At 30.3% G+C, this 15,545-nt stretch overlaps 1 protein-coding gene across 3 annotated transcripts in view; it reads right to left on the bottom strand.

The window, feature by feature from the left end:
* The window catches only part of LOC130646977 (exostosin-like 3), a 56,318-nt gene that overhangs the window by 19,232 nt on the left and 21,541 nt on the right, over window positions 1-15,545 (bottom strand). For 2 of the 3 annotated variants that reach the window (XM_057452665.1, XM_057452664.1), the window contains 2 exons: window positions 14,767-14,839; window positions 5,509-7,448 (listed from right to left, as the gene is read on the bottom strand). In XM_057452665.1, coding sequence (XP_057308648.1) covers window positions 5,509-7,448; window positions 14,767-14,797 — 1,971 coding nt within the window. In that variant the 5' untranslated portion in view covers window positions 14,798-14,839. Of the gene's footprint in view, window positions 1-5,508; window positions 7,449-14,766; window positions 14,939-15,545 lie in introns of those variants that run through there. The other variant, XM_057452663.1, reaches the window with a different exon arrangement.

Raw genomic sequence — 15,545 nt, forward strand, 5'->3', positions numbered from 1 at the left:
AAGATATATATTGCATGTTTATTATTTCACCTTAATGAAGATGTTTAAGCACAGATTTATCTGCGCTTATTATCTCGAAAATGGTTATTATATCGTTATGAAGATATATATTGCATGGTAATCATTTGACCTCTATAAAGATGTTTAAACCCCAGTTTTATATGTTTGTTAATTCGAAAATGGTTATTATATCGTTATGAAGATATATATTGCATGGTTATTATTTCCCTTCAATGAACATGTTTAAACTAAAGTTTTATATGTTTATGAATTCGAAAATCCTTGTTGCATCGTTATGAAGATATATATTGCATGTTTATTATTTCATCTTAATGAAGATGTTTAAGCGAAAGATTTATCTGCGTTTATTATCTCGAAAATGGTTATTATATCGTTATGAAGATATATATTGCATGGTTATTATTTCATCTCAATGAAGATGTTTAAGCGAAAGTTTTATCTGTGTTGATTAAATCGAAAATGGTTATTATATCGTTATGAAGATATATATTGCATGGTAATCATTTGACCTCTATAAAGATGTTTAAACCCCAGTTTTATATGTTTGTTAATTCGAAAATGGTTATTATATCGTTATGAAGATATATATTGCATGGTTATTATTTCCCTTCAATGAACATGTTTAAACTAAAGTTTTATATGTTTATGAATTCGAAAATCCTTGTTGCATCGTTATGAAGATATATATTGCATGTTTATTATTTCATCTTAATGAAGATGTTTAAGCGAAAGATTTATCTGCGTTTATTATCTCGAAAATGGTTATTATATCGTTATGAAAATATATCTTGCATGGTTATTATTTCACCTCAATGAAAATGTTTAAACCAAAGTTTTATCTGTGTTGATTAAATCGAAAATGGTTATTATATCGTTATGAAGATATATATTGCATGGTTATTATTTCACCTCAATGAAGATGTTTAAACCAAAGTTTTATATGTTTATTAATTCAAAAATGGTGATTACATCGTTATGAAGATATATATTGCATGGTTATTACTTCATCACAAGAAAGAGTTTCGAGCGAAAGTTTTATATGTGCGCTTATTATTGTGAAAATTGTTATTCCATTGTTAAGATATATATTGCATGGTTATCATTTCACCTCTATTAAGATGTTTGGGCCAAATTTTTGTATAAGTTATTATTTCGAAAATGGTTATTATATCGTTATAAAGATATGTATTGCATGTCTACTATTTCACCTCAAGAAAAGAGGTTTAAGCAAAAGTTTAAATGTGTTTATTATATCGAAAATCGGTATTACATCGTTACGAAGATATATATTGCATGGTTATTATTTCCCTTCAATGAAGATGTTTAAACCAAAGTTTTATATGTTTATTAAATCTAAAATCGTTATTGCATAGCTATGAAGATATATATTGCATGTTTATTATTTCATCTTAATGAAGATGTTTAAGCGAAAGATTAATCTGCGTTTATTATTTCGAAAATGGTTATTATATCGTTATGAAGATATACCTTGCATGGTTATTATTTCACCTCAATGAAGATGTTTAAACCAAAGTTTTATATGTTTATTATTTCGAAAATCGGTATTACATCGTTATGAAGATATATTGCATGGTTGTTATTTCCCTTCAATGAAGATTTTTAAACCAAAATTTTATATGTTTATTAAATCGAAAATCGTTATTATATCGTCATAAAGATATGTATTGCATGTCTACTATTTCACCTCAAGAAAAGAGGTTTAAGCAAAAGTTTAAATGTGTTTATTATCTCGAAAATCGGTATTACATCGTTACGAAGATATATATTGCATGGTTATTATTTCCCTGCAATGAAGATGTTTAAACTAAAGTTTTATATGTTCATTATTTCGAAAATGGTTATTATATCGTTATGAAGATATATATTGCATGGTTATTATTTCATCTCAATGAAGATGTTTAAGCGAAAGTTTTGTATGAGTTATTATTCGAAAATGGTTATTATATCTGTAGCAAGATATATATTGCATGGTTATCATTTCACCTCAATGAAAATGTTTAAGCAAAGATTTATCTGGGTTTATTAATTCAAAAATGGTTATTACATCGTTACGAAGATATATATTGCAGGGTTATTATTTCACTTCAATGAAGATGTTTAAGCGAAAGATTTCAATGTTTATTAAATCGAAAATCGTTATTGCATCGTTATGAAGATATATATTGCATGTTTATTATTTCACCTTAATGAAAATGTTTAAGCAAAGATTTATCTGCGTTTATTATCTCGAAAATGGTTATTATATCGGTATGAAAATATATCTTGCATGTTTATCATTTCACCTCTATGAAGATGTTTAAACCAAAGTTTTATATGTGTGTTTATTAATTTGAAAACAGCTATTATACTATTATGAGGATATATATTGCGGGGTTATTATTTCATCACAAGAAAGAGCTTCGAGCGAAAGTTTTATATGTGCATTTATTATTTTGAAAATAGTTATTCCATTGTTGTGAAGATATACATTGCATGTTTAATATTTCATCTTAATGAAGATGTTTAAGCGAAAGTTTTGTATGAGTTATTAATTCGAAAATGGTTATTATATCTGTAGCAAGATATATACTGCATGGTTATCATTTCACCTCAATGAAAATGTTCAAACCAAAGTTTTATCTGTGTTTATTAAAATGGTTATTAAAATGGTTATTACATCGTTACGAAGATATATATTGCATGGTTATTATTTCATCTTAATGAAAATGTTTAAACAAAAGTTTTATCTGTGTTGATTAAATCGAAAATGGTTATTATATCGTTATGAAGATATATATTGCATGTTTATTATTTCACCTTAATGAAGATGTTTAAGCACAGATTTATCTGCGCTTATTATCTCGAAAATGGTTATTATATCGTTATGAAGATATATATTGCATGGTAATCATTTGACCTCTATAAAGATGTTTAAACCCCAGTTTTATATGTTTGTTAATTCGAAAATGGTTATTATATCGTTATGAAGATATATATTGCATGGTTATTATTTCCCTTCAATGAACATGTTTAAACTAAAGTTTTATATGTTTATGAATTCGAAAATCCTTGTTGCATCGTTATGAAGATATATATTGCATGTTTATTATTTCATCTTAATGAAGATGTTTAAGCGAAAGATTTATCTGCGTTTATTATCTCGAAAATGGTTATTATATCGTTATGAAGATATACCTTGCATGGTTATTATTTCACCTCAATGAAGATATTTAAACCAAAGTTTTATATGTTTATTAAATCGAAAATCGTTATTGCATCGTTATGAAGATATATATTGCATGTTTATTATTTCCCTTCAATGAAGATGTTTAAACCAAAGTTTTATGTTCATTATTTCGAACATCGGTATTACATCGTTACGAAGATATATATTGCATGGTTATTATTTCCCTTCAATGAAGATGTTTAAACTAAAGTTTTATATGTTCATTATTTCGAAAATCGTTATTACATCGTTATGAAGATATATATTGCATGATTATTATTTCCCTTGAATGAAGATGTTTAAACCAGAGTTTTATATGCCTATTATTTCAAAAATCGTTATTGCATAGCTATGAAGATATATATTGCATGGTTATTATTTCATCTTAATGAAGATGTTTAAGCGAAAGACTTATCTGCGTTTATTATCTCGAAAATGGTTATTATATCGTTATGAAGATATACCTTGCATGGTTATTATTTCACCTCAATGAAGATGTTTAAACCACAGTTTTATATGTTTGTTAATTCGAAAATCGGTATTACATCGTTATGAAGATATATATTGCAAGTTTATTATTTCACTTCAATGAAGATGTTTCAGCGAAAGTTTTATATGTGCGTTTATTTTTTCGAAAATCGTTATTTCATTGTTATGAAGATATATATTGCAAGTTATTACTTCATCTCAATGAAGATGTTTAAGCGAAAGATTTATCTGGGTTTATTATATTAAAAATAGTTATTCCATTGTTATGAAGATATATATTGCAGGGTTATTATTTCTTATCAATGAAGATGTTTAACCAAAGTTTTTTATGTTTATTACTGCGAAAATCGTTATTACATTGTTATGAAGATATATATTGCATGGTTATCATTTGACCTCAATAAAGATGTTTCAGCGAAAGTTTTGTATGAGTTATTAATTCGAAAATGGCTATTATATCGTTATAAAGATATATTGCATGGTTACTATTTCACTTCAATGAAGATGTTTAAGCAAAATTTTATAAGTGTTTATTATTTCGAAAATGGTTAATATATCGTAAAAAAGCTATATATTGCATGGTTACTATTTCACTTCAATGAAGATGTTTAAACCAAAGTTTTATATGTGTGTTTATTACTGCGAAAATCATTATTACATCGTTATGAAGATATATATTGCATGGTTATCATTTGACCTCAATGAAGATGTTTCAGCGAAAGTTTTGTATGAGTTATTAATTCGAAAATGGTTATTATATCGTTATGAAGATATACATTGCATGGTTATTATTTCATCTCAAGGAGGATGTTTTAGCGATAGTTTTATTTGTGCGTTTATTTTGAAAATGTTTATTATATCGTTATGCAGATATATATTGCATGATTATTATTTCACGTCAATAAAGATGTTCGAGCGAAACTTGTATGTGTGTTTATCATGAAAATGGTAACTGTATCGTTATGGAGATATATAATTTATGGTTATTATTTCAGAACAAAGAAATTATTCCAGTGAAAGTTATATGTGTTTTTATTATTCATAAAATAATTATTCTGTCACTACAAAGATATGCACTGAATGGTGATTATTTCACACAATGGAGTTATTTCAATGAAAATGTTATGTGTCTTTATTATTTCGAAAATGGTTATTATACCGTTATGAAGATATATATGACATGGTTATTATTTCACCTCAATAAATATTTTTGAGCAAAAGTTTGGTGTGTTTATTCTTTGAAAATTGGTTATTATATTGTTATAAAGAGGTGTATTGCATGTTTGTTATTTGAACACCAATAGGAAATAAGAAATGCAATAAAATACTGCTTTTTACTCTTGGATATAGAAATGGGGAATCAAACTAACTTGTGTAAAATTAATTTTAAATCTTTAATGACGGCTTTTATTTTTTGTTTTGTATGGTCAAATAGAGAAATAAGGATTTGTTGAAATGTTAAATTGAAGGTCATTTTTAGTATGTAATTAAGATATTATTAAAGAAAATAACTGAAAAAATTAAAATTTTAGAATATCTAAACCAAAAGAAAATTTTAATGAAGCAAATACCTTTTACGGTACTGAAAACTTAACAGGATGTTATCCTGATAAAGAGCAGAATTTAGACTTGAAATAAATTTTGTATTGCTCCTTAAAACCTTGAAAAAAAAATAAATGGGCAAAATTTAAGACTGTCAAAAATTTAGATGATTAAGATCATCCAAATTTGTATTGCTTAGTTTTACGTACCTAAAAGTTTAAAACGTTTACCTCAATCTTAACACCTATTTCTGGCCATGAGAGGTCTTCACCTGGATTATCTGGGTGATTCCACACCACAATAACTTTGTTTAAATATTTCATTCCTGATAATCTTTGTAATGCTTCCATAAGAATGACTTCACGATCATAAGTCAGCATAAGCACTGTGAACTGCTCAATAGGATAATCACCACCTAAGGAGCGAGAAAATGCAACTCCATCCCCACCTTTGCCATCCCCTATAGGCATGTAAGCGTCCTTCCCTTCCTCAAGGAATTGCACTTGAGAAGGTACTGCTTCAACCCATGGTACGACTGGGTACATATCCACTGCACCTGGGTAGGTGTTCCATACTCTGTGTTGATTCTTTCCAGAATATGTGAAATTATGACTAAACTTACGTGAAGAAAATGCAACTTCTAAAATCTCTTGCCCTTGTGGTACACGAGTGATGTTGTTTATGTTAATAGCTGTGTAGTCTTTTATAGGAGTCGGTGGCAAAAATATTCTGTTTTTAATTAAAGATATCACACTTCTAAGAAGCATGGTTTGTGTGGAAAAATAAGTCTGGTACAAAAATCTCCCCTGCCATTTTAGATCTATGATATCACTTATAGTCATAGTTTGTAGTATATATAATAACTCTGGAAGTCTTTGGTACGGAATAATAATGGTGGCTAGTTTCCAATCAATAACACTGGAAAACAATACATTGTCAATTGAGCCTATTATAACAGGAACTGCACCATTTTTAAAACAATCTATTATTTCAGACAAGAAATTACTTTTCATGTCAGCAACAACAATAGAGAACATTGAATTTTGTAGCAAAATTCCACGTATTTTTATTGAACCACACGCACACCAGCCAAGTAAACATAATCTAGCGTATTCATCACATTTTGTTTTGATAAATATATCTTTGTTTGTTTGCAACTCAGACAAATCTTCTTTGTGTAAAAATTTACTTTTTTCGCTGAGCTCTTGACTATAAAAAGATAAAAAGAACTTTCTTGTTGTTGGAAACAAAGGAGGTAAAGTCGTCCAAGAAGAAATTGCTGGCACTAATATATCGAAATTTTCTTGAAATTCATCACAATGTACAGTTGTTACAAGGATTGAATTCCCTCTCTTTAGTTTGCTTATCAGACTGCAAAATTTATCATTACTTTCTGAGGAGTTAAGTAACAAAACATGATTAGTTCCTGAGCCTTTCCATGATGGTAAAGAATATAAATATTGGTTAATTTTACTCATATTGTTTGTAATTTTTACTGAAACAAATGTAACACATGCATCTTTAACATTTGAGAAGTATTCTGCAAATGTTGACATTATTTTAAACATTTCTTCGGCTTCTGATTCATATATATAAAAAGAGAATTTTTTTAAAATTGAACATTGAGAATAGTCAAAACATGAGTCAAAACAACAGCCTTTAGTTTTTCTCATTTGATGTGGCAAATCGTCTTTCTGATTCACATATAAATGACTTTTGGGAATTCCAACATGAATAACATTTGTAACAACCTTTTGTCTACTCCATTCTCTTTTAGACTCTGCCTCTTTTTTCATTCTTTGAATCTGTTTTGCATATGATCTGGACTCCTTTAATAATTTTTCTTTTTCTGCAGTGGAAGATTCTATTTCTCTTTGTAATGCAACTCTCTTTTGGTCTAATTGAACTAAATCATTCAAAGCTTTAATTCGAATTACCTCAAGTTCTTGCAAGTGTGTGTTTAAAACATCTACTTGAGACTTCTTTGTTTCAATATCCACATATAATAGTTCATGTGAAGCCAAAAGAGCATCGTCTTTGATTGAGATGTTTTGAAACTGTAGTGCAATTAAAGTAAACAAAGGTATAACAATTCCAAAAATCATAAGAATTAAAAGTAATACTTTAAATCCGCTTTGATTCACCATGTTTTCTTTACAGCAGGTAAATTCTACAAAAACAAAATTTAAAAATTGTTACCTAGGCATCACAAAACATAACTGAATACGAATATATAGAAATATAGGATGGCAAAATAAACTGGACAATTAAAATCCAGAAAACTTTAAAACCTTTTTCGATTAGTCATGATTAGATGTAAATGCTGTGGAAAAATTCTTTGGACAGAAGCAAATGATAAATTTTAATAACAAATAGCCTGTTAAATCCCTATACAAAAGTTTTTAGCTGTCAAGTTTGAAATGCTGATCACAATAATATATAGGATTGTGTCGTTTGGAAGAAAGGTTATAAAAATATTGTAGTTCAAAGATTTTATATTAACATCAACCTAGTGAGTGTGTAAGTAGGCTTATTTTTAGAAACTTAGGCCAATTTTGGTCCTCAGTTACATTAGTTTTAGTTATTTAGTAACAGAATCATTTATTATACATGGGAAGTTAACCCAAAAATTGTAGGGAGAGAAAAACGTACACAACACATAAGAAATTAACCAACTCTCAGAAACTAACTAAAAATGATAAAAAGTTAAATAAAAAAATAGTTAAAATAAGCACTTGAAGCAATCTTTGAAGATATTTTGGGAAAAAGTCTATGATTTGTTTATTTACAGTGAACCTTGTAGTTATCAATTTATGAGAATAACTTTCTGAGTACATTTATATTATAAACTGCACTCAATCCACCTTTTTTACTTTCAAAGTGGCTAAGATCAAATCAAAATTTCCAAACAGAAAACGTTAGGTTTTTAATTTTTTCTGCTAGAATTATGACACGGAAATAAAAGGGCCTTCGTTTTGTATTAATAACATCAAAATTATCAAAAAATAATTTTTTGGCTTAACTTTCCCTGGCATTAAATTAACAAAATTTAACAAATAAAAATCCTATTTCAACTGCTTCATGAAGAGAAAAAACTAATTCATTTGAAAGAGGTTGAAAGAGAAATTAGCATAAAGTATAATAAATTTATTAAGAGTACTTAAAGGGGAAGTAACCTCAAAAATGTGATTTTTTTTTTTGACTACGTATTTGAACTTATAAAATCAAAAAAAAAACACATAAACTCAAGAATTTATCTTTAAACACCTATATTCCCTGTTCATATCTCTGCAAAAACTTCGTTTTTTGAAAGAAGCGTGTCAAAATAAAAAAGACTGGGTTCTAATTTTAATATGACGTTTTTAAAGTTCAAAACATTGCGCTAGCTAGACAAGGCCCTATGTTGATGCTTATAATGCAACAGACTTTCGAATAAGAAACAAAAAAATGCATCATAGTTTTTTGTCCAGTAACAAAGAAAACACTGTTCCAGACATTTCGGCTCTAAATGTTTAAGATGTTTACTATGTTTACTATTATTATATTTTAGATTAGTTTAGAATTGTGTTGTATGACTGGGGTTTTTACCTATCTCAGTAAATAAATTGATGTTAACAGTGGTAGCAGAGGATGAGTCACAATTACAAGATACCCCCAGTCTTTAATGACAAGAAGCCATATAATCGTTATGTTGATGAATTGAAAGCATGGACATTATTAACAGATTTAGAGAAGCAGAAGCAAGACATCGCAGTGGCCTTATCTTTACCAGAAGAAGATTCAACACAAGTACGAGATAAAGTGTTCAGGAGATTAGTATTGCTGATTTGAATAAAGAAGATGGAATAGACATTTTGATAGCGTTTATGGACAACTTGTTTAAGAAAGATGAATTAACTGATATGTATGAACATTACACAAACGTTGATCGTTATAAAAGAAAAAGTGATGAAACTATGGAGTCGTATATAATAGAATTTGAAAAGTTGTACAATAAAACAAAGAAATTTGATATGGCATTACCAGAAAGTGTTTTAGCATTCAAATTACTTGATGGAGCTTGTTTAAAACATTCGGACAGACAGCTTGTACTTACTGGTGTAAACTATGAAGAAGTAAATACTATGTTTAAACAAATGAAAAGTACATTAAAAAAGTTTTTCGGAGAACAATCATTACCTACTAATAGCAATGAAAGCATAAAAGTTGAACCATCTATTACTAAAACTGAACCTGTATTTACTACTGCAACTCATGGAAGTTCAATTAGACCTCGAAATGAACGTTTCAGATATGGTAACAGAAATAATTATGAACGAAACAATCAACGACCATTACGTAAAAGAAATAATCCACTCGATGAAAAGGGTGAACCACTTAGATGTCACATTTGTCAGTCAGTTATGCACTTTGCTCGGTTTTGTCCTCATGGGAATAAAACCTTTGACAAGCCAGTGTTCCAAGCAAGCGATGAAAATGATATGGTTGAAAAAGCAGTTCTTGTTACGGGCGCAGTAATTGACGATAAAAGTGTTTTATTGTCAGAAGCTCTTAACTGTGCTGTACTAGATAGTGCTTCCTCAGCTACTGTTACCAGAGAAGATTGGCTTAAGTGTCATTTGGATTCACTAACAACTGAACAAAAGTGTAAAATACAACGATCTCCCAGTGACATTGTTTTTTGATTCGGTGGAGAGGAAAGATTAAAATCCAATAGCAAAGTTAAAATACCATGTAATATGGCTGGGAAGGAATGTGAAATTGTGACAGACATAGTTGAATGTGATATACCTCTTCTTCTTAGTAAAACAGCTATGAAGAAAGCGGACATGAAATTAGATCTGGTAAACGACACTGCTGAAATATACAACATCAGGCCATTATTGCGTACCCTTAAAAGAGGATGAAGTCTGTTTATCCAACTCAATATTGATAAATGAGTCGTTTAAAAAAAAAGAAAAAAAAGTTGTAAAATTGCACAAGCAATTTGGACATCCCACTGCAAAACGGTTAGCAAGTTTGTTGGTTGATGCAAAACTATATGATGAAGACTGTAAGAGAATCCTGGATCAAATTGAACAGGACTGTGAAACATGCAAGAAGTTTAAACGGACACCACCTAGACCAGTGGTCTCACTGCCATTAGCTACTGATTTCAATCAGTGTGTTGCAATGGATCTTAAAGAATGGGTAAAAAGTAAAATATGGTTGTTTTACCTCATTGATGCAGCTACTCGATTCACTTTAGCTACAGTAATTCGAAGCAAATTACCATTTGTTATTATTGACAAAACCATGCAGTTGTGGATCGGTAATGGATTTGGTGTTCCTGGACGCTTATTAGCAGACAATGGAGGAGAATTTGTTAATGAAGAGTACCGGGATATGTGTGATAACCTAAATATTGAAGTTTTAAACACAGCAGCTTGTAGTCCATGGCAAAATGGATTGTGTGAACGGAACCATGCAATTGTAGATGATTGTTTGAGAAAGATTCTTGATGAAAACGCAAAATTATCTGTGGAAGTTGGTTTGGTCTGGGCACTTAATGCCAAGAATTCCTTGCATATGAATTCTGGTTGTAGTTCCTATCAATTAGTTTTCGGATGGAATCCGAATTTGCCATCAGTGTTAAATGCAAATCCACCAGCTTTAGAGGGTGTAACCGTATCACATGTGTTTGCAAAACATATTAATGCCCTTCATAATGCATGTAAAGCATTTGTTGAAGCTGAAGCTTCAGAAAGAGTTAGAAGAGCTTTGCGTCATCAGATTCGAAGTACTAACACACAGTATTACACTGGAGAGAAAGTCTACTATAAACGTGATGATTCACCAAAGTGGCGGGGTCCTGCTAAAGTTATTGGTCAAGATGGCAAGGTTGTTTTTGTTTGGCAAGGCAGTGTGTATGTCAGAGTCCCACCTTGTTGATTAGTTAAAGTGGGTCAAGAATTTTCTGGCTCTAATCAGAACAAACTTGACATTACAGATCTTAAAGAGAACAAAGATGGATTATCACCGAAAAAGAAGTGGATTCCTCTAAAGTTGTTAAGGCACGTCATGTTGTTAGAGGATTTGAGGAAGAGCACAAACTGCAACGTGACTCACCAACTGCAGACTAAAGACACTCTTCGTATGTTTTTTGGAATAGCAGAGTGCAAGAATTGGAATTGTGTGGCATTAGATGTGAAGTCTGCATTTCTGCAAGGTCTCACTATTGATCGTGATGTTTATGTTACACCACCCAAAGAAGCAAATGTTCCAGATGGATACACATGGAAGTTTCTTAAAGTCGTTTATGGCTTAAACAATGCTCCAAGAAATTGGTATTTCAGTGTACGTCAGACCTTATTAAAGCTGAAGGCAGAGCAGTCCACAGTAGATAAAGCACTTTTCTACTGGAAAGATACAGATAACAGTCTTTGTGGCATTTTTATAATGCATGTAGATGATTTTGTACTTGCCGGAAATAAAATTTTTGAAGCATCTGTTATGTCACAGTTGATTAAGACCTATAAGGTTGGTAAGATGAAGAGACCAACTTTAAATACATTGGGATAAACATTTCTCAAGATGGTGGAAATATAACTATGGATCAAAAGCAGTATGTTGAATGCATTCAGGAAATACAGATTTCAAACAAACGATCCACTAGAAAGCGTGATGAACTCAATGATGACGAATTACATGAACTTAGATCTGCAATAGGACAATTGAACTGGATAGCTACTCAAACTCGCCCAGATTTGGCTTTCGATGTGCTGGAATTAAGTGTTTCCATTAAAAACGCAAGAGTAGACCATCTTTTGGTGGCTAACAAGGTTATAAAGAATATGAAAGCCACTAACAATGTGTGCTTAATCTTTCCAAATATGTCAAAGTATGAATTGTGGAAGTTGGTAGTCTTTTCAGATGCGTTATATGCAAACTTACCAGATGGCGTCTCCAGTGCTGGCAGTAGTATAGTGATTGTCGCTGCAGAGGATGGGAAATGTTTTCCAATTTCTTGGTGTTCAAAGAAGATCAAGAGGGTTGTTAAGAGTACCATTGCTGCTGAAGCCTTATCCTTAGTAAATGGTATTGATAATGCATACTACATAGGCTGTTTAATGTCACAGATTTTGTTTTCGCAGAGAACAAATGAGAATTGTATTCCCATAACAGCTTATATTGATAATAAATCTTTGTATGAAAATATTCATGCTACTACTCTGGTGTCAGAAAAACGTCTTAGAATCGATATAGCAGCTATTCAACAAATAGTCAATGAAGGAAAAGTTTCTGTTCGATGGGTACCTGCATCATTACAATTGTCAGATGGAATGACCAAGCGAGGAGCATCCTTGCAGCAGTTGATAAATGTTTTAACGAATGGGAAGATTACGTTTGATTGATTACATTATGAGCAAGTTGTTGTAGCCCTTTGGAAGATGATATGTCAGGGACAACAATTCTTGTTGTTGAACGAATCACAAAAGTAAACAAAACAAAACTACATTCTTTTAGTTTTAAACATTTCATTTTGTTCAGAAGACAGTTATTGCAGAATGCTATCTCTCTTAAAAGATGGGAGAATGTTTAAGATGTTTACTATGTTTACTATTGTTATATTTTTTTAGATTAGTTTAGAATTGTCTTGTATGACTGGGGGTTTTACCTATCTCAGTAAATATATTGATGTTAACACTAAAGTCATTTAGTTTTGAGCCTTGAAATGTCGTTGGAAGAACAAGATAAATTTTTAAGTTCAATCCATGAAGACAAGTTATACAAAAAGAAGGCAATCGAATTGGAAACAATAATTGGTGTAAATGAGGTGGTCACTGTAGACCTATGAGTTTATTCTCTGAAAGCTTGTGCTGCAAAGATAACAATGAAATTCCTGAGGACTGCTTCGAAAGTACAAATAATTTCGTCAAATATAAAGTTTTTCATATTTATAATCATGACTAAAGTGATATCCATTTTATATCTTTAACATTCTTCTGTCTTCAAATAATTGAAATTGTTAAATTGCATTGTGTTAAAAATAAAAAGTCCGATAAAAAAAGGAAATAAATTTTCCATACTCACAACATGATAAAGAGTTTCTCACCAAGCTCTTTACAATAAACTTTTCAACAAAATCTTTTGTGAAAAAAAAAAATCTCCATCCGAAATATTTTATGCAATTGCATCTTTGAAATTTAATGAAGAAGGCCGAGAAAGCAACAAAGATGAAGGGAACAAAAAAATAGAATACCGAAGATCCGCTCTAATAAAGAAATACAATAGTGAGATGTGCTCTGAATAAGTGTACGTGAACATGGGGTAAATTTTAAATTACCTATTTTAGGAAAAACATGTATTACAGATTTGATGGGTACATAATCGATTGGAAAAAGATGTTCAGAAAGACATACCATCGTGCGCTTTATAGACAATCCGCAATGAATACTCTAGAGGCGATAGATATTTCCGAATTGTTGTCATTACCCCCGTCTGTCAAGGCATGCATGCCACAAAGAAAACATTTACTTGTTGTGAGGTGCATAATTTTTGAACTTGAAAGTCTAAGTAAGTTTGAAAAAAAATGAATCAACGAGACGAAGTTATTAGTAGGAAATGATAAATGTTAAAAGAAAGAATTATCATTGTGTAAAATATAATTTTTGTTGGCTTGGTATGTAATTATTGGTTACGAACACAAAGTTTATACCGAGCTTGTATCTTTTTATTTTGATAAACAAATACGAAAGAAGCATGTGTTGGGTTGATACATACAAAATCAAATGATTTACGTAAATCAGGTAATTGCCTGAAGATCTCTTTCAAAGCAGTCTGGCTCAAAGTGCGTGGAACATATATAAAATCTTGAATCCTTAGGCAAGGGACCAATTCTTCTAATGTTAGGTGACCATCTTTTTCGAAGCTTGTTTTTTTTCTCTGCGCTGGGAATTTTGAAAAAAAACCACAACATCGTCAACATTTTCTTTTGATTTAAGCAGTTAAACTCGAATGTTTAAGTAAATTAACAACTAACACTACTACCACCGCCAGCACACTACAATTTCAAAAAAACGTCATAATTTCAACTCGACCCAATCCTTTTAAAATCGCAAAAGGGGTCAGAATAACGAAGCGATTTCAGGCGTGGTAAACACAACTTTTTACTAAGTTAGTGAAACTTTTATATGAAAAGAAATAGGTATTTCAAGTTTTTTGTTGTTGCGGCTACTGTTTTTTTAAATAAAAAATTAGAGGTTACTTCCCCTTTAAATGGAATCTGAGGTATAACATAATGTTGGACTTATATTATAGAGCTTTAAAAGTTGATTAAAAAGTCTTGTTCTCAAAATATTCACATTTAAAGAATCAGATTTAATTATGCTGCATAAATTACGAGGTCATACTTCAGTTATATAGCAAATTTTGAAATTTTCTGTCATCACTTAGACCTGTTAAGGAATGTGCATTGTATAAATGATCACTAAAATTAAAAATCTTACCTATTTTTAGTGTCTCTGGCCGTGTAGTCATAAAACAAGCAATTGCTATGCGAGCATGAGCAGATCAGTACAACTGTAAGAAAAAATATCAGTAGACATATATAGCAAGGCTTCTTTTCAATGATCAGGTATGCCACATATAAGGTCATAAACAATGGCTGGTTGGTGTTTGCAATGGAATTGTCTGGACGAGGGATCAACAATAATGGTAAAAACCACTGAAGACAATACATGTCAAGTCACCAAGTGCATTTTAGTTCCAATATGTTGTCAGTATTATACATTCTAAAATACATACAAAAGAAATTGTTAACAAGTTGGCAAAATTATTATTTAAAGGAAATTATTAAGCAATAATATAGGTAACGGTTCTTGGAAAAACAGTGACAACATATCAAAAGTATTGGTAATTATTATATTGATAATTATTATATTGATAATAAAATATTAGAAGTAACAATATAATTGGTAATTTTTAAATATTGGTAAACTTCTACCTACTTAATAATTATTGATAGTTTGCTAATGTTTGCATATTAACATAAAAACTATTACTTATATAATTTTTTGAACCAAATTTTATTCTTGGTCAGAAGAAGAGTCTATTGCACAAATTCGATGACATTTGTTGCTCATTGTTGCAATGAGTGTTGATATTAAAAACGTCTTGGTCAGTGCTAAGTTGTACATTGCACTGGATAGAAGCAACATATAACATTTTTCCATATGTAGCACGAATATCAACACAGTGTGTTTTGTTGTAACATGGACATATAGAA

The sequence above is a fragment of the Hydractinia symbiolongicarpus genome, chromosome 6 (genome assembly GCF_029227915.1).
Source record: "Hydractinia symbiolongicarpus strain clone_291-10 chromosome 6, HSymV2.1, whole genome shotgun sequence".
Classification (NCBI taxonomy): domain Eukaryota; kingdom Metazoa; phylum Cnidaria; class Hydrozoa; order Anthoathecata; family Hydractiniidae; genus Hydractinia; species Hydractinia symbiolongicarpus.